Consider the following 20484-nt stretch of genomic DNA (forward strand, 5'->3'; position numbering starts at 1 on the left):
CAGAGGGTGGAATGGTGGTTGCCAGGGGCCGGGGAGGGAGGATTGAGGAGTTGGCTAAAGGGGCTGGATTGCGTGGGGCCCACTCAGGCCCCTGGCTTTTCTCTGAGAGGTGTGGAACACTGGTGGGCGGTTTTGAGCCCAGTGGTGACATGATCTGACTTAAGGGTTTTTTGGTTAGTTTTTTTCTAAAATAATTTATTGAGGTGAAATTCACATAACATAAACCGAACCATTTAAAAGTGTACAATTTAGTGGCATTTAGTACACTCACAAGTGTTGCACATCCACCACGTCTGTCTAGTTCCACAGCACTATAAAACCTGTCCCCATTCAGCAGTCACTCCCCATTCCCCTCCCTGGCAGCCACCAAAATCTCCCTTCTGTCTCTGTGGATTTGGCCATTTTGAATGTTTCATGTAAATGGAATCATATAACCTGTGGCCTTTTGTGTCTGAGCTCGTTCCCTCAGCATAATGTTTTCGAGGCTCATCCACATGGTGTCATGTGTGAAGTTCATTCCTTGTCATGGCTGAATGACATTCCCTTGTAAGGACAGAACACATTTTGTTGATCCATTCACCCGTCAATGGACATTTGGGCTATTTCCACCTTTTGGCTATTTGAATAGTGCTGCTACAAACATTCGTGTGCAGACATTTGTTTGAACACCTGTTTTTAGCTCTTTGGAGTATGTACCTAGCAGTGGAATTGCAGGGCCTGACTTTGGTTTTCCTGGGATCTCCCTGATTGCTGTGCTGAGAACAGAATGAGGGGCAGGGGGTGTGGACTAGGGGAGACCAGTGAGACCCCCGTGCACTGATCTGGGCGTGAGATGATGACGACTCAGGTGAAGGACTGCTGACAAGTGGTCAAAACCCACTTGATCTTAAACCTAGAGCCATTGGGATTTGCTCTTGGACCAGAGATGGGGTGTGCCAAAGAGATCAGGAGTCAGGATGACACTGAGATGTTTTTTGCATGAACAAATGGAGAAGTAGAGACCCCCGTGGGGGGCTCTTTTGGGGGGGAATATCAGCGGTTCCATTCTGCATGTGAGACATGGGACACGCCAGTTAAACCTCCAAGTGGAAAAGTGAGAGTGGTTCCCCCTGAGTTCAGTGCTCGTGTTACGGAAGAAGCCATGCTCATGGTGCGCTACTCCCTAGATTGACAAGGAAACCAACACAGAAGATCTCTTCCCAGAAGCAGCAGCGAGTGTCCTGCAGGAGCGGCCCGGCCGCCGGGCCCGGGGGGCCCCTTTTGTTCGGAGTAGCACAATCGTGCGATCTCAAACCTTCTCGCCTGGAGCACGAAGCCAGTATGTTTGCAGAGTAAGTTGGAATTCCTTTGCCACCTGTCTGGAACATTTTCTTTTTTTTATTCCCTTTGTTGTGTTTTCTCTTTTACTATTTATGCTAAAAGACACATGCAGTCACACAAATAACAGCAGCGAGCGAGCACCCTGGGCACGTGGGATGAAACCGTGTTGTGCAGGTACCTCCTGCTCTCTCGCATGCTCAGCAGATTCTGCGTTTCTTCAGGATTCCAATTCACTTTCCCCCAGATTTTCACATGGTCAGGAAGTGGGGCGAATTCTTTCCCTATCGCTGTAAGGAGCAAGTCGAAACAGGGACTGTGTTGAGCGTGCTGAGGTCTGGGAGGCCGGGAGCTCCGGGTGGTGAGGAGGCCTCACGTGCAGCCGAGGCGCTGGTAGGAGGGTGGGCGGCAGCCTAGGGGGCTCTGGGCGCTGAGGCAGGGACTCGGCCACGTGTAAGTTCGCAGCCTGTGGGTGAAGGTGGGACACGCTCAGCGGTTCTCAGCGTTGGCTGCACCGTGCAGTCAGATTGTGCTGGGACCTCGCCAAATACTGGCGCCCGGGGCCCACCCCAGAGATTCGCCATGGGTCACGGTGGGGCCTGGGCAGCAAAGCTTTTGGAAGCTCCCAGATGGTTCTAACGTGGGAGAACCACCCAGCCATCTAATGCAAGGTGGAGAGCCCCAAGCAGCTGGAGGGGAGACCTGAGCCATGTGGTCATTAAAGGCAGGACAGCGTGGGGCAGGACGGCCAACAGTGGCAGTGTGACGGCGATGGCACAGACTTGGACAGAGAGGGCTTTTAAGGATGACTGGTCGTGATGCAGTGGCCTGGATGGGCCATCTGGGTTGAGGGCAGCCTTGACCCCTCCTGCGCCTCTGAATCAGGGCTGCTGCCGAAAGCGCCTGCCCTTGGGGCTGCCAAGGAGCTGGCTCTGTGCGGCGGGCAGAGCGAGCGCCAGGTCATTGGAGCGAAAAAGCTCCTCAGACCCTCGGAGGAGACATCAGAGTTACAGTTCAGGGGTCTCCAACCCCCCATCCCACCTGAGGCACGGAAATTGGCTGGGACACATGGAGCTCAGAAAGCTGTCGTGTTCACGGGCACGGTTTGTGACAGTGAGAGGCACAGACTGAAGGGAGTGGAGGGAGAGGTGTAGAGAGCGTGTTCAGGAGGTGGCAGGTTCCAGTTCTCTCCTGGCCTAGTTGAGTAGATGGCTCTTGTTTCCCCCAGTCACGATGGTGACAGCACACGCAGAGTATTGCCATCCAGGGACGCTCACCTGCGCCTTGGTGTCCAGGGTTTTATGGGGTGTTGGTCACAGGAGCATAGTGGTGGCCAGCATGGCTCACCTCAGTTTCCAGCCCCTCCAGAGGTCAAGCTGATGGGCCAAGGTCCCCACCTAAATCACACTGTTAACCTAGACTGCGGGCCTGCCCCCCTGCCTCCGCTTAACCAAGACACTTACCAGGCAGGACATTCTGGGGCCTTAGTTTGCCCTCAGGAGCCAGGCAAGGTGACCCCTTTACTGCACCGGCATGAGCAACCACAGCTGGGGACCTAGATGGCCTGAACTGCCCCTGTGCCACGTTCGAGAGACCCGCAGCTGTTCTGGCAGATCTGAAGTGTCCCTGCTGGCAGCTGGCCTGCTAGCACAAGGTCCCATCCTGTCACACTTCGGCCCCATGGAGGCTGATGCCAGAGTGAACGGCCAGATATAGATGGAAGACTGTCCCCTTGGCCCTCCTCATCCCGGGCTCTTGCAGGGCCACCAGGGCGTGGCTCACGGTGGCTTATGAGGAGGGGCTGGGAAAGAGGCCAGTGCTTTGCTTACCTAGAGAGAGATGGCGGGGTCCTCCGCACTTGGTGGCCGTGCTTTTAGAGGCTGCATTGTTGTTACATATGCGGGTGTGAATGCAGGCCAGGGAAGCTGCCAGGCTGTGCATTTCGAGTGTGTTGGGTTCATTGGCCCAGAAAACGAGGCCACAAGGTGAGGATGTCGCTTTCACACAAGAACACACCGATCCTGAGGTGAGACCCTGCCACCAAATGAAGTCTGTAATGACTTGACTCCCATAAAGAAGGCATTCTTCATTTTCCTTTTTAAAAGCAGACCTTGTACCTTAACTGACACAGTGGCACTTGGTGATGTCAGCTTGTCTTACTACCGCAGTGAGTCTCTCTTTTCTGGAAAGCCATTTTTTTCCAGTTCTGGCCAAAGTTAGAAATATGACAAATGAGAACAGTTGATAAAAAGTGAACCATGGCTGGGCACAGTGGCTCATGCCTGTAATGCCAGCACTTTTGGAGGTGGGGGTGGGATCACATGTGTTCAGGAGTTCGAAACCAGCGTGGGCAACATGGTGAGACCCGCCTCTATTAAAAAGATTTTAAAAAATCAGCCAAGCATGGTGGTGTGTACCTGTAGTTCCACTTACTCAAGAGGCTGACGCAGGAGGGTCACTTGAGTTCAAGACTGCAGTGACCTGTGATTGCACCACTGCATTCCAGCCTGGGTGACAGGGCAAGACCCTGTCTCTTAAAAAACAAAAAAAACAAAATGTGCTGAGGGCAGTGCGGGCCTTCCTGAGAGCCACACATGATACCAATCGGCGTTGGTATTCACAAAACAAAGATTATCTTGACTCGATTAGCCTGGAAATGGGGTGGAGGTTTTGTTTTTTTGTTTTTTTTTTTTTTTTTCATTTTACCTGAAATTCTTGTTTATAACTGAAACCCAAAGACCTTGTAAAAATACCAAAAGTCCTAAGTGTGTTTGAGCGCCTGGGAAGGAGAAAGGAAATAATCCCACTCCGAGTACACACACAGAATGAATGCTGAATTTCTGAGAAATTGTTTCTGAACATCATTCTTTTTGGTGCAGCTTTATCGTAGTGACAGTGACAGTTCGACGCTGCCCCGGAAGTCCCCCTTTGTCCGAAATACTTTGGAAAGACGAACCCTTCGCTATAAGCAGGTGTGTGCCGTGTAAAGAAATATGGAATCTATGTTTGCCCTGGGAATTATTTTTACAAACGTTAAAAGATAATATTTTAGGCCAGGCGCGGTGGCTCACGCCTGTAATCCTAGCTCTTTGGGAGGCTGAGGCGGGTGGATTGCTCGAGGTCAGGAGTTCGAAACCAGCCTGAGCAAGAGCGAGACCCCGTCTCTACTATAAATAGAAAGAAATTAATTGGCCAACTAATATATACAAAAAATTAGCCGGGCATGGTGGCGAATGCCTGTAGTCCCAGCTACTTGGGAGGCTGAGGCAGGAGGATTGCTTGAGCCAGGAGTTTGAGGTTGCCGTGAGCTAGGCTGACGCCACGGCACTCACTCTATCTAGCCTGGGCAACAAAGCGAGACTCTGTCTCAAAAAAAAAAAAAAAAAGATAATATTTTAGGTAATGTTTATAGTCATATTAATTAAAAGGAAACATTTTAATTTAGTTGTTTACTTAACAAATATAATGTCATAATGTCACGAGTACTTCTTCAGATCATATCATGATTTCAGATAATTCATGGTGTTTACATTGTTAAATGTAATAAATATTTACATTTGTCTATGTAAATATTTACATTTGTCCATGTCTATGTAACTGGCTCTTCTTTCTTGAGAAAAGAGTATATATGTCCTGTTATTATAGATTTAGGGTTTTTGTTTTCTGTCATAAACCTTAGTTGGACCACTTCGCATGTTGACAGTTGTGCCTTTCAGATGCAAGTTTGCTTTAGACATATATTACCAAATGGTACTTCAGAAAAATGGGGCCATTTTTGATCCGGCCAGCCCCATATAAGAGCATCTACTGCTCCACACTTTTGCAAATACATAGGTCATCGTTAAAAACAAAACAATTTGCTATTTATTAACCTTGATATTGAGCTAGAGATTTACATTTATCTTACCCAAATCCAGGTGTTTCTCTAACCTTGAACCATGCTTAGAGAAATACCTGTGCCTCACGCGTCTCCTACTTATTGGTTGTAGAAGAGCCTTCTAGAAGGCTGAGCCTGCCCTGCGCGGTGCTGGGCGCCCACTCATGGCCTCTGTCTCGTGCAGTCCTGCAGGTCCTCCCTGGCCGAGCTCGTGGCCCGCACGTCCCTGGACCTGGAGCTGGATCTCCAGGCATCGAGAACGCGGCAGAGGCAGCTGAACGAGGAGCTCTGCGCCCTTCGCGAGCTGAGGCAGCGGCTGGAGGACGCCCAGCTGCGAGGCCAGACTGACCTCCCGAACTGGGTGCTGCGGGACGAGCGCTTCCGCAGCCTGCTGAAGGAGGCCGAGAGGCAGGTGAGTGCCCGCCAGCCTGCTCGCGGCACGGCCTTTCGCCCAGCTGTGCGTGGGCTCGGAACTGAGCGTCTGGGGTGATGAAATTGCAATTTGAACGGTCCAGGAACTTGTCTTATGGAGCTGTGCTCTCCCTCGTGGGGCGGGAGGCTGCCGTTTGCAGTGGCGCCCACGTGCGCTTTGGGAACTGGATGAAGGATGCTCGGGCCCTCCCCATGTGGTGGGGGGAATGTTCTGGGTCCCGAGTCTGCCTCCAGCCACCCCTAGCATCCCTGTGAAGAATTCCCCGTGGGGCTGGGGGAGGGGCCTCTCCCCCCACTCCAACCCCAGGACTGGGAGTGGAGTCATTCATTCTTGCTTAAAACATAGCAATAAAAACGTCTTTTCATGAAACGTTGCCATTCCAGACACGGCAGACCAAACTCGACTACCATCAGGAACAGGCAGCGGAGAAGATGTTGAAGAAGGCCTCTAAGGAGATCTACCAGCTGCGGACACAGAACAACAAAGAGCCCATCCCGGTGCAGACCTTCAGGTATGGGAGAGGCGCAGAGTTGTGCTGGCTCGCTTGTCACCGCTTTCTTACTCCTGTACCTTTGCTATGACAGCAAATACAGGAAGTGTTGAAAAAACCCATGGGAGATCGAGAACAAAACAGGAGTCCACTGTAACCAGCATCCCCACTACCGGTAGCATTTTCTCCTGATCTTTTTTTCTACGCACTTTTTTTCATGTCACCTATGATCATAACGTGGTTCAGTTTTGCATTTAGCGTTTTCAAATTAAAAGATCCCCTGTTGCAACATAATCCCTTATCTTGTTTGACTGTCATGTTTCCTTTAGTAGATACAATTTATTCAACTGCTCTATTTTATAACATGCTGCTGCTTTGTAAATGTTTGCTTTTATAAATAACAGTGATTTACATACATATACATGTCACCTTTGCAAGTTGTCGAAAACTCAACGTGTGAGAATTGAACATCATTTGCACCCCCAGATTTCCCAACACTCAGTGGTTATTTAAGTAACCACTGCCTTGGATTCTAATAGCATAGAGTAGTTTTGCCTGTTTTTGTTTTTTATATCAGGGGATTTGTACAGATATATCTGTATTCTTTTGTGTCTGCAAAATTAAGGTGAAATTCATATAGCATAAAATGAACCATTTTAAAGTGACAGTTCAAAAGCAAGCACTACCTCTGTCTAGTTTTAAAACATTTTCATCACCCCAAAAGTAAACCCTATACCCATTAAGCAGTCACTCTCACCCTCCCCAGCTCTGGCAGCCACCAGTCTGCTTTCAGTCTCTAGGGATTTGCCTCTTCTGACTGTTTCATAGAATTGGGATCATATAGTACATGGCCTTTTGCGTCTGACTTCTTTCATTCAGCAGAATGTTCTCAGTGTTCATCCACATTGTAACTTCACTCCTTTCTATGGCTGAATAATATATGCCTGACTTTTAGCCTTAATTTTTATATACCCTTAATATTCATATAGTTTCCCACTTTTTCAATCATTTCTTAATAAATATTTCTGGAGGACCCGATATATACCAGGCACTGTTCTAGGCACTGGAGATAAACCCCTGCCATTATGGGGCTTCATAACCTATATTAAAATTTGGAGAATCTCTACAAACAGTTGTGCTGTTGGGGACTGATGTGAAAGCTGGCAGCTTTCGGTATCTTCAGATCTGCCACTAACCTGTCATTCTTTCCAATCCCAGGGAGAAGATAGCATTTTTTACACGACCAAGGATTAACATACCTCCTCTCCCAGCCGACGACGTTTGATGTAGTGCATTGTGCACATGAAGTATTTATCTGCCTGTTTATTTTCATGAAGTTCTTAGACTAGCTAAATTTGTCTTTAAAATATTTGTGCAAAGCTATTAATATACACATTTTGTAAAAAAAAAAAAAAAGAAAACCACATATATCTATACATATATATTTTATAATAGTGACGGCAACAAGGCTTGGTTTTTCCTTGTTGTGAAATCGACATCTCTGAAGACAGGTAATTTTATAAAAGATCAACTATCGTGTTAAGAATGTACAGTTTTTAACGCTGTTTTATTTGACTTAAAGGCTGGAAGACAGAAACGAAGTGAGTTCAGGCAAATTCACTGTATCGTAATTTATTTATAGTACTTTTTTTTCCTTGAAGGAAAATACTGACTTTAAGATGTATTTTAAGACTGAAATTTTGTTCTTCAGTATTTGTCATGCAATAGAATGGAGCTTGGGGCCGGTTTTGTTTTTAACACCTGAAATGCAAACACTGTGCTAAATTTGTCACTTGTATCAGTTTCTCATATGTGCATTTACCACGTATATTGTAAACGTTCACTTTCTTCGTGTTATGTCAAAATGTCACCTTCAGCAGTTTGATCATAGTTCACGAGCATGTGTGCGTTGCAGGGCCAGTCTCCCGTGCGGACTGCACGCTTGACTGCTCCTCATTTCTGTGTTGTCTTCTGATGCATCTTTCTGTGCCCCCCATGGGTCTGAAGCAGGTGACAGAGCCTCCATGTCCCGGGCTTGACAAGCCTGCCTGTCCACGGTGGCTGTCCACGCTGCCCATTCTCTGACCGTGTGCAGCCTGCTTCCCACCCACCCCGTCTGATGGCAACAGACTAGGAGGGTGGTGGGGAACTCCGGCCATGCCACTGTGTCATGAAGGAAAGTGAAAAAGGAACTGGGAATGCCCGTTTTCAGTGACTCTGTGGGTGAACATAGCACTTACAACATAGACACGATCACCTTTGAAGGGGGAGGGAAGGACATGGGTAACTGGAGTTACCCGGTGAGCAGTTGTAGGATCTGATTTAAATTTGATTTAAATGAGAACGCCCCCGTGCTGCGGTTTACCCGATGTTCCTCAAGAAATGTGAGAACTAGCTCATGAGGAAAAAATACATTTTAATATAATAAAAATATGCCATTATTCTTTTAAATGCCAAATGATATAAATATTTTGCCTAATACGTATTTATTATCCATGAAATGCACTCTGTTTTATGACACCTCGCATGAGTGAACGAGGTGGGTCACAGGAAATGTCAAAGAAAACAGAACTCTCTTTTCCTGGGTCTTTCCTCCCTTGGAAATGTCCCTTTTTTTTTTTTTTTTTGAAATGTCCCTTTTAATCAGGTTTTTCCTCTCTCCCTTTGGTCTGTAACCTCCCCTTGTATAACCCACTTTCCTTTTTACATTTATTAAAAATGAATTTTGTAAAAGCATTTCATTGACACTCGACCTATCACAGACAATGGCATTTGTCAGTGGTGGTAAGACTGAAAACTTTATGCTTTTCACAGCTGGTGTCTCTTGCTATATATTTCTGCCTCTGGTCTTGCTTTTTTCTTTTCTTTTCTTTTTTTTTTTTTTCTTGCCAATTCCTTTTTATATGTGCCCACCACAGAAGTAGATAGACAGCCTCAAAGTCTGTCTAGGCCCCCAGCTGTTGAAATGTTCAACTCCAGCAAAGAACCCTTTTGCGCTGCACCCCAGGGTGTGTGGGGACAGCTCCTTTCTGCCTCGGGGGTGGGGCGAGCCCCTGGACTCCGAGCCTATGTCGGCTCTGTAAGCCAGCTGGGGTTTTGAGGCACCTTTTCCGCCAAGCTCCTTCAAGTGGCAATGTGGGGAGCACCCACTGTGCCAGTACAGAAAGCCCCACACAAGTGTTTTCAATCAGTTTCACTGCCCAGTTTATGCCGATTTCTGTTTGGAGTGCCGCCCTCCCTGTCCCACTAAGGGTTTTCTAGAAGAATCCCACCGCTGCACCGCAAGAAGCAAAGGCAGCCTTGCTTTGGGGGCAGTCCGAGAGCACTGTGCTTGCCACCTTTCCCTTTGCCTCCCCTGGCCCCTGCCCGTGTCCGCTCTGGGGCCAGTGAGTGACAGCGGAGAGTGGCGGTCTGTGCAGGCCGGTGGCGGTGCACCCCGCGGTGCTTCTCGTTCAGAAGGTGGTTCTGCTTAGTTACCACTGCCCACCCCCCTCAAATATCTCACACACCAGAAAATGGAAGTCCTATGGGCTTAAGGGGGGTTTTCATCTGAGGTTTAAATTTGGCCATCTAGTGGGCCTTGTAATGAGAATTCTGCCAGGCTGTACAGCACTTCTGGTCCAAAAACCGTCAGAATTCTGCCCCCAGCGTTCTTCGGAAACAGTACTGCATGTAAAAGAGAATTTGGCTTTCCCTTCATTGAGTCACTGAATTGTCAGGCTTTGGTTGATAATTGCAGAAATAAGTAACCTTCTGTTGGAATAAGTTATAATCAGTATTCATCTCTTTGTTTTTGTCACTGTTCTCTCTAATTGTGTCATTTGTATTGTTTGAAAATATTTCTTCTATAAAATTAAACTAACTTGCCTTAAGAATAGAGTGGAAATGTGTGTTTTGTGGAAACAAGGTTTAATTATGGAGACTTAAATATATAAAAACATGTTTTATTTATTGTTTTTGAGACAGGGTCTTGCTCTGTTGCCCAGGCTGGAGTGCAGTGGTGCAGTCATAGCTCACTGCAACCTCGAGCTCCTGGGCTCAAGCCATCCTCCTGCCTCAGCCTCCTGAGTAGTTGGGACCATAGGCATGTGCCACCACTCCCTGCTAAGTTTTAAAATTGTTTTAATAGAGATGGGGTCTCGCTATGTTGCCCAGGCTGGTCTTGAACTCCTGGCTTCAAGTGATCCTCCCATTTCAGCCCCCCAAAGTGCTGGGATTACAGGTGTGAGCCCCTGTGCCCAGTCAAAACCATGTACTTTTTAAATAAAAAGACCAGAGATATCAGAGGGAGGGAGGGAGGGAGTAAAAATAAAAAGAAAAAAGACCAGAGATCTCAGATCAGAAAGAAGAGTAAAATGAATGCACATGCAACCCTCCCCAGCTTCAAATGGCCAATCTTGTTTCATCTATTCCTCCACCCACTTCCCCTTCTTGTGACTTCAAGCAAATCCCATACACTTTATCATTTCATCCTTCAATATTTCAGTATATATTGGTAAACAAGAAAAACATACACAAAGCCCTCATCACATCTTAGCATTTAATTTCTTACTGGTACTAAATATCCAAGGTATACTTTTCCAATTTTTAACCCTTTGAACAGAATCTAAATCTCACTTATTGGGATTTCTTTATGTCTTTTGGTAACTTTCTTGAGATATAATTCATATACCATTTAAAGCATACAATTCACTGGTTTTTAGTATGTTCAGGGTTGTACAAATATCACCGCAATCAATTTTAGAACATTCTCATCACCCCAAAAGATGCCCCCTACACCCATTAGCAGCCACTCCCCATTCCTCCCTCCCACCCACAGCCATGTGACCAGACATGTCTTACCTGGAATTGGTCATTTCCTCTGGGCCACCTGGTTTCTTGGTGCTGGGGGTACTCGAGGTTACTACTGGCATGGTCATTGTCTTTCAGACCTTTTCTATTTTTTGAGATGAGGTCTCTCTGCCGCTCAGGCTGGCGTGCAATGTGGTTTGATCACAGCTCACTGCAGCCTCACACTCCTGGGCTCAAGTGATCCTCCTGCTTCAGCCTCCCGAGTAGCTGGGACTACAGGGGCACGACACCATGCCTGGCTAATTTGTTTATTTTTTGTAGAGATAGGTCTCACTATGTTGCTTACGCCAGTCTCAAACTCCCAGCCTCAGGAGATCCTCCTGCCTTGGTCTCCCAAAGTGCTGGGATTGCACCTGGCCAGACCTTTTCAATGGAAAGAGTTGGATAATATTTTCTTTTTTAAGGAGAAAAAAGTTGATAGACTATCACATAATTACTCATTTGCTTAATCCCATAACACACACATACACAAGAGTTTCAGAATAGCAATATCAACAGTACCACCACCAATATACAGTAATTACTGAAAAACTATTGACATTTTTGTTAATTTCAGTCCTTAAGATTTATCTCACTAGGAGTGTGCAAATTACTGTGATGTAAAGTAACTTGGAATATTTCCTTTCTGTGTGGTTAAGCTATCAATGTGTGTTTCATTTTATTTTGGATTCTTATGGATTGATCTTTTTCATATTAATGTAAAATATTGACATGACTTGAAAGACAAATATACAAAACAAGATATATTTAAAGGAGTCTAACTTTTATCCTTGCCCGTCTCCCTATTCCTTTCCTCTCCTTACAGGTAGCCATTTAAGAAATAATGTTTTTCCTTGCATTATCTATTTTTAAAATAGACATATATGCATATGTACACATGTACATGTGGCTATATACACAAATATGTACACATCTATATTTGTATTTCTCTCCTTTCTTGGATAAACAGTAGCACAATTAACACACTTTTCTCCACCTGACTTTTTTTTTTTTTTTTTTTTGAGACAGAGTCTCGCTTTGTTGCCCAGGCTAGAGTGAGTGCTGTGGCATCAGCCTAGCTCACAGCAACCTCAATCTCGTGGGCTCAAGTGATCCTAATGCTTCAGCCTCCCGAGTAGCTGGGACTACAGGCATGGGCTACCATGCCTGGCTAATTTTTTGTATATATATTTTTAGTTGGTCAATTAATTTCTTTCTATTTTTAGTAGAGACGGGGTCTCGCTCTTGCTCAGGCTGGTTTCGAACTCCTGACCTCGAGCAATCCGCCCACCTCGGCCTCCCAGAGTGCTAGGATTACAGGCGTGAGCCACCATGCCCGGCCTCCACCTGGCTTTTTCCACTTAAAAATATATCCTAGGCTGGATGCGGTGGCTCACACCTGTAATCCCAGCACTTTGGGAGGCTGAGGTGGGAGCATCACTTGAGCCCAGGAGTTTGAGACCAGCCTAAGCAACATAGGGAAACCTGTCTCTAAAGAAAAGAAAGGAAAATTATATATATATATAGAGATAGATAGATAGATAGATAGATTATATATAGATATATATATGGACATATATATATATCCCAGATATATATATATAGAGAGAGATATATAGAGATATATATATCTATCCCAGAGACCACCAAAATCTGTATTGGCTGCTGTAACAATTTAGCACAAGCTTGGTAGCTTAAAACAAGAGAAATTTATTCTTGGGCAGTTCTGGAGGCCAGAAGTCCTAAATCAAGGTGTCAGCAGGATACACTCCTTCCAAAGGCTTTAGGGGAGGGTCCTTCCTGCCCCTTCCTGCTTCTGGTGTTGCTGGCAATCCTTGGCGTTCCTTGGCTTGTCCAAGAAACATGGCTCCAGTTTCTGCCCCACCTTCCTATCACCCTTTCCTCTGTTTTTCCCCATCTTCGCTTCTGTCTCTTACAAGAATGCCTGTCATTGGATTTAGGGCCCACACGGTTAATCCTGGATGATCTCATCCCCAGATCTTTAATTACCTCTGCAAAGACTCTTTCCAAGTAAGGTCACATTCCCAGGTTCCAGGTGCACACATCTTTAGGGCCACCATTCAATCCACCACAGTATGCCCTCTGGGCCCCCAAATTCACATCCACCCCACATCCCCCAAAGTGCTACGCGTGGGCATTCTTTATTCCATCTTACTCTCTCACACTGCGTTGGTGGATGCGCCATAGTTTATTCAACCACCTTCTGGTTGTTTCTAGTCTTCTATTAAAAATAGCTCAACCATGAAAGACTCCTGCAGACATCCTTTCACATTTTTGCCAGGGTTTCTGTGGCATAGGTCCCTAGAAGTGGGACCGCCGGATCAAAGGGTAGATGCGCATAAATGCACATGGCATCTTGCTGGGCATCACTGCATTTCCCTCCTAGGGGCTGTACCGTTTGTATCCTCACCAGAAAAGTGTGAGACAGTTTCCTACAACCTCACCAATACAATGTCACATTTGTGAGCCTTTGCCCCTCACAGAGGTGGGAAAACAGCACAGTCTGAATTTGTGCTTACTTATGGGCGAAGCTGCTGTAATCATAGAGGCTTGTTGTTACTGTCAGCGAGGGCCAGCCCTCCTTCCTCTCTTCTTTCTCAGTGTTTCCTGGTTATGCTTGCTTGTTTCTTCTTCCAAATGAATTTTATAATCAACTTATCCAACTCCAGGAAAAAAAATTACGGAACCTTACTAGAATTGCATTAAACTTACAAATTTGGGAGAATTGACATCTTTATGATGTTGCATCCTCTTATCTGAGAATGTATTATATATTTCCATTTGCTCAGGACTAATTTTGTGTCTTTCAGGGATACTTTACAGTTTTACTCATATATATTTTGGATATTTTGATAAGTTTTTGCCATTTTGTTTTCTGTCTTTGCATAAAGGCAGGAAATAAAGATAAGATGAACACATTCCCACAAGGCTATTTATCTTTTTGCAGACTTTAGCAAGAAAGCTTGTGTTGTGCCACGCAGGGGTGGGGAACCTGTGGCCTCAAGGCCACATATGGCCCTCCAGATCCCCAAGTGTGGCCCCTCGACCGAATCCAAACTTCACAGAGCAAATCCCTTTATTAAAATGATTTGTTCTGTAAAATTTGGATTTAGTCAAAAGGCTTGAATAAGATGTTGGCTTTAGGGAGTGAATCTCGCATGCACACGTGCACACACACACGCACACACACACACATGCTTTTGCACTATGATGTAAAGGAAGCATCCATCAATATCTCTTCCTGAGTATTTATAACATGAATGGGTGTTGGATTTTTTCCAAATTTCTTTTTTCCATCTACTGAGATGATCATATGATTTTCCTTATTATCTCTAAAGACATGATTGATTATATTACTGGGTTTCCTATAGAGGATCACTCTTGCTTTTGTAAAATAAACTCCATTTGGTCATGATGTATATATTTTAAGGTGCTTTGAAGTTGGTTTACTAGTATTTATGATTTTTGCATTAATACACTGGAAATTTTTTTAGTGAAATCTTTGCCAGGTGGGGGATCAATGTTATCAAACAAATGTGGGCGTTTTCTCCTTTTTCTTGGCTGGGGGCTAACTTTGGGAGAATTCTGCCCGAAAGCCACCATCTGGGCCTGCCCCGTGCTTTTTTGCCCACAGGGGGGAGCTCTTTAAATCACTTTCTCTATTTCCTCTGTGGAAATTGGTCTTTTGAAAACAAGTTTAAAACTTGTCTCTTTAGGTCAATTTTGGTAAGCTGTGTTTTTCTTAAAAAGTATCTATTTCGTCTACTTTTCTCAATTTATTTGTAAAAAGCTGTACAGGGTAATTAAATCTGTTTTCTAATTTTCTTCTTTTGGGGATGGTTCTTTTTCCTCTTGTCATTTCCAACTTTCTGTGCTTGTGTTTTTTCTCTCTTGTTTTTCCTTGATTAGGTTAGTTATTGGACTTAAAAAAAAAACTTTTCACCCTTTTAAAAAAGAGGACCAGCTTTTGGTTTTATTTTGGGCGGCTCCTGTTTTCTGTTTTGTAACTCATGAAATACTGCTTTTATTTTTATGAATCATTCTTTCTGCTTTCTTGTGTCTTGGTTGCTTTTTTTGTAGTTGAGTTGGGTGTGTTTATTTTTTCATTTTAAGATTTATGTTGCTAAACTAATTTAGTGCTAAAAAGTTTCCTTTGTCAACTAATATGTTGAGTTTTCATTATCATGATTCCTAAGAAATTCTATCACTTCACTTTGCATTTTTCCTTCAACCCAAGAGATGTTTATTACCATGTCTTTTAATTCTTTCCAGATGCAAAGGTCTTTACAAATTTTTCTTATTAATTTGTAGTTTCATTGCAATACTGTCAGAAAATCCTGTTTGTGTGAATTTTATTCTCTGGAATCTATTGAGGTTTTCTTCATGGCCTGTAATATAGTCAGTTTTTCTGACTGTTCTGTGAAAAGCAGGCGCATTGTGTATGCTTAGGGTTCAGAGGCTGATACATGCATACATACGTATGGCTAGTGCTAGGGCTGCCACAAACGGGTGGCAAAACAGCAGGAATTTTATCTCACTGTTCTGGAGGCCAGAAGTCCAAAAATAAGGTATTGGCAGGACCAGCCTCCCTCCAGAGGCTCGAGGGGCGGATCCTTCCAGCTTCTGGTGGCTGCAATTGTCCCTTGGTTTGTGGCCACGCCCCTCCTATCTCTGCCTTCATCTTGGTATGGCTTTCTCCCTGTGTCTCTGCCTAGAAATCTCCCTCTCCTTTCTCTTATGCAGCCACCAGTCATTGGACTTCTGGCCCACCCTAAATTTCATCTCAGAGATCCTTAATTATATCTGCAAAGATGCTATTTCCAAATAAGGTTATATTTATTCTGACGTTCTGAGTGGACATGAATTTTGGGAGCACATTACACATACGTTTCAACCTGCTACACACACCTCCCTACAGATGTACATACCTGAGCTCCACTGATTATGGAGCACGTTGTCTGGGTTTTTACGTCTTTGCTCAGGTCTTGTCTACTTGAGCCGTCCTGCATGCATTGACAGGTGTGTGTTAGTGTTTCTATTTTTCTTCCCATGACTGGTGGTTTCTGCTTTTGAAAGCTGTTGCTGTGTCATGAGGTGCACAAGTAGACTCTTAAATCCTCATTGCACGTGCAGCCTTGAGCCCGTGAAGTGCCTCTTTGTCTCTTTCAGTGCTCTTTGGTTGCAATTCCACCACGTCAGGTTTCAACAGTGTGGTAACCACTTTCCTTTTATTTGTTTTTTCCTTGCATATCTTTGTACACCCTTTATTTGTGGTCTTTCTATGTTAGCTACATTTGTTCGCATATCTTCCTCCATCTTTAAGGCAGCAGTGGAGTATCTTCAGATCTCTCTGTCCCTTTGACCTCTTCTTCCATCCTCACATCTCCTTCCCTGACTCCTCCCCTCCCACCTCCCTTTTATAAGGACCCTCGTGATGACAGTGGACCCGCCCGGATCACCCAGGATTAGCTCCCCAACATCTTGGGATCCCTAATTTAATCACATCTGCAAAGTCCCTTTTGTCATGTATGGTAACATCTTCCTGGGATATTGGGAATTAGCGGGTGGACATCTTTGGGGAGGTCACTACCCATCCTCCCACAGAAACACTCGCCTTTGAAAGGCCTGTCCCTGAGTTCCCGTATGTCTGTGCTCTTGCACGCATCTCACCGTTGGCATTGGAACAAATGATCGGATGCGCCTCTCTCCTCGTGACAAGATTTGCAGGCTCCTGGTGAAGTCCAAAGGCAGAGGCTACACATTCCTTGGCATTTGGAAGCATCTTGCCTGAGACGTGGCTAGAGGCACACAGCCTTCTGGAATCCATGCCTTTCCATCCTTCCCACCAACAGATGCTCTGGCCAGATTGCCTTTTCTACCCTGCAATTGCAGGCAGAATCCCATGGGTAATAAACATAAATTATTTGATTGCAACAGAATTAGTTTAAAAGAAATGCTTTACAGCACTGTCCAATACCACTATCTGCGATGATGGAATTGTTCTATATCTGCACTCAATTACTGTAGCCACTAGCCACATGTGGCTCTTAAGCACTTGACATGTGGCTAGTATGACTGAGGGGCTGAATTTTAACCATTATTTAAGTTAAATTAATTTCAACATCAATAGCAACTGTGGCTGGTAGCTACCATATCAGAGCAGTGCAATTTTAGAAAAATCATATTTCCAATCCAAAGCAGTTGGACAAGGAACAGCTTCTCTCAAAGGCCAGGTCCAGGGTGAGAGAAGCTGTTCCTTGTCCAGGTGCAATAAAGCACTTGCCTTCTGTTGTCTGCGTACGGTACAGACACTGCACAACCATGGCTACTGAGCATCCCTGTCCAACTCTCCACGCAGGAGTTCAAAGCCATGAGAATAAGCACGCGCTACAGATCAAGGCTGCAAATAAACTGGGCCACGTAGAGCTTTATACGTAGTTTCTGTGTGTGTGTGAGTGTTTTGATTGTAGAGTCCTTATTAGCTTTTCCCACTTGGTTCAAAATGTAAGAGGACATTTTCATAATTGTGTCTAGGGGCACACATTTTTCCGTGTGTCTCAGGTTCCCATAAGGCACTGCTTACTCTTTTTGGATCTCTCACTTAAGCCTCACGTGACCCAATTTATTTGCATGCCATTGTCAACCCACAGAAACCCACCTTTCAGAGACATGCTGGCCACTAGTCCCCAGCTGACTGGAAATGACTGGTCCCCTTGCATAATAATGCAAGGCTGTCAAACAAACAACAGCCTGCCTTTACAAAATTTGATATTTTGTGCATTGCAAATTTTTGCATTAATTTTGATTTTTATAAATAGTATCTTGATTACTGATTTTTTTAGTGTCCCTTCAAATTTTGCACCCAAGGTGAGGGGGCCCTCACAATGCCCCCAGATAGTGGATACTATTACTGTCTTCTCCCCATTCTACAGAAGGGAAAATAGTGGCTTGCAGAGGTGTGGTAAAATAGCACAGACTATAATGTTGCAATACAGTCATGTAATGTTTCAAGATGGTCTACAATTAAAGGTGCTAATCTTTGGTTGAGAACATTTGGGATAATTTTAGTTCTGGTGTAACAAACATTGTACCCTGGAGACAGTACTACATGCTGGGCTTTCAGACATGTAAATCCAGCTCCCCTCTCTCCTGTCCAGGAACTCAGAGGTTAATGTGAGCAAATGGTTTGGGTCTAACCTGGTGAGTGCTCCGAGGAGGGTCCCAGGGAGCTGTGGCTGGGCAGAGGGATGGAGGGGATGGTCAGAGAGGTGTCTGGAGGAGAAGCCAGGGACCCAGCTTGACCACAGGGTGATTCAGCCAGGGAATTCAAGTGTCAGAGTGTCAGGGCTGTCTCTGAGCCTGTCTGCAAAATGGGAGCTGAGCATTAGACCTGCCCTACTCCTGTTAACAAACTGGCGATGTACTGGAGATGAACGTGCTTCGTACAAAGTGCATTTGCTGCTTTAATGTAAGGGGACTTGGCTGGGCTCAGTGGCTCATGCTTGTAATCCCAGCACTTTGGGAGGCTGAGGCGGGAGGACTGCTTGAGGCTGGAAGTTTAAGATCAGCCTGGGCAACAGAGCCAAGTCCCCGTCTCAAATATGTATATATAAAGGGGGCTTGAAAACTGTCTGTTTTTTAAGTATGTAATGCATTCCAAATCTATGAAAACTTCCCACCCACCTCCACGCCCCAGCCACACAGTTCTCTTCCCAGAGATAACACCCTTAGCAGTTTCCTGTGTCTCTTTTCAGAGATGGTGTATGCGCAGACGGGCAATTACACTTCCCACATGCCAGTAGTACTACATTTAAGGGATTCATAAGGAAACAGAGCTTCCAGCACATTATACAATGGGGAACTCTTAAAAATGACTGGGAAATGGAACATTTGGGGCATCAAATTATACTTTACAAGTAATTCTAAGCCAGGGGTTCTCAACCTCGGCGCTATGGATACTTTGGGCTGGATCTTTCATTGTCGTGGGGGTGGGGACTGTCACGTACACCATAGGAAATTGAGCAACAGCCCTGGCCTCCACCCACCAGATGTCAGAAATAGGCAGCTGCCACCTTCCTATTGTGGCAGCCAAAAATGTCCTCTGGGAGAAAGGGAGCAACATCACCTCCCATTAAGAACCACTGTTCTATATTTTGTGTGACATTTGTAGAAAAGTGGCAGATAATCAAGAGAAAAAAAATGTAAAAGATTCAAAGGGATAAAAAAGAAATCTGTGAAGAAACTAGAAGGCGCCAGCATAGATAGATTAAAGCTCAAAGGTTATTCCATAACTATTTGAAGAATCTTTTCATAACGGATAGGAACGACTGACTTTCTCTCTCCACAGGGGGCAGAATAGGAAGCGAGTTTACATGGAAGAGAAACAGAGTGGACATGCAGATGTTAAATGTTATACTGGTTCCTGAATCTTCTTCCTTAAAGAGTTGTGTGAGCGGAATAAGCTCAGGCGGCTAGGAATTGTTCTCTCGGGGCTTTGTGGTTAAGATTTGAGAATCTTCAAGTAATGGAATCTGCATTAAAAATCAGCCAAAAATGTTTATTCCACGATCATGTCTACTGTAGTGCTTTTAAGAAAATAGTAACTTTTTTCTTGCTATAAAAGCTATACATGTTAGAAATTAGAAAATGTAGCTAAACTAAAAAAGAAAAATTTAAATCATTCTTAATCCCACTAATCGGTGAAATACCAGGTTTGATACCTTAGTGAATTAACTTCCTAATTATTTTCTGTGTTCATATAGAAAAGTATATGTGTAGATCTAAGTATATTACAGCTACATACAAAAAATGGGTCACTCAGCACATAACGCTTTTGGAGCTTCCTTTTTTCATTTTGTCCATAAGTATTCACCACCATATTAGTTTTAATTCTTCCATTGTACAGATGTCTTAGTTTAACAGATCCTCTGGGGAGATTACACTTACTTCCGGTGCCTTGAGATCATGAACAACACTGCAGCCAACTTTCCCTGGTCAGTTCTTTGCACACCTTCTTTTTTCTCTCCTAGGGCAAATTCCTGGATATAAAATTTCGGGAGCAAAAGTGGCAACAACAGCTGTTGGGGCCCTGAGTAATTGGTTAAATTATGCATACTTGTGAGGCATTTGTAGGAATTGCTCAACAGCCCACCAGAAAGACTGCTCAATTTACATTCTCACAGGTGGTATCGGGTTTTGTTTTTTGTTTGTTTTTTAAATCTTTGCCAAATTGACAAAGTGACAGGGGAGGCTGGAGGGTGTCCGGAGAGTTACCTCATTCTGTTGAAAATTTGCAAGGCCTGGTTTTAGGTCTTTTCTGAATTGCCTGTTTGCTGTAACGTTTTTTTACAGTTGAGCAATCACTTGGAAAAAGAGAAGGTGAACTAACCTATTAACAAAAAAACTGCCCCAGGATGAGGAAGGTGCCTGTATTTAGTTGGTTCCGCGGCCGGAACACAGAGCCAGACTGTACCTGCGGCCGTGCTCTTCAGATGGCAAGGGCATTTTATATACGCC

At 44.7% G+C, this 20484-nt stretch overlaps 1 protein-coding gene across 2 annotated transcripts in view; it reads left to right on the forward strand.

Annotated features, from left to right (window-relative positions):
- Positions 1 to 9992, forward strand: part of WWC3 (WWC family member 3) — a 117678-nt gene extending 107686 nt beyond the window's left edge. For both annotated transcript variants that reach the window (XM_012784852.2, XM_075999434.1), the window contains exons 19-23: positions 1167 to 1331; positions 4197 to 4289; positions 5379 to 5606; positions 6011 to 6138; positions 7336 to 9992. In XM_012784852.2, the coding sequence (XP_012640306.2) occupies positions 1167 to 1331; positions 4197 to 4289; positions 5379 to 5606; positions 6011 to 6138; positions 7336 to 7402 (681 nt within the window). In that variant the 3' untranslated portion in view covers positions 7403 to 9992. The remainder of the gene's footprint in view (positions 1 to 1166; positions 1332 to 4196; positions 4290 to 5378; positions 5607 to 6010; positions 6139 to 7335) is intronic.
- The last annotated feature ends 10492 nt before the right edge of the window (positions 9993 to 20484 follow it).

Source organism: Microcebus murinus, chromosome X (genome assembly GCF_040939455.1).
Source record: "Microcebus murinus isolate Inina chromosome X, M.murinus_Inina_mat1.0, whole genome shotgun sequence".
NCBI lineage: Eukaryota > Metazoa > Chordata > Mammalia > Primates > Cheirogaleidae > Microcebus > Microcebus murinus.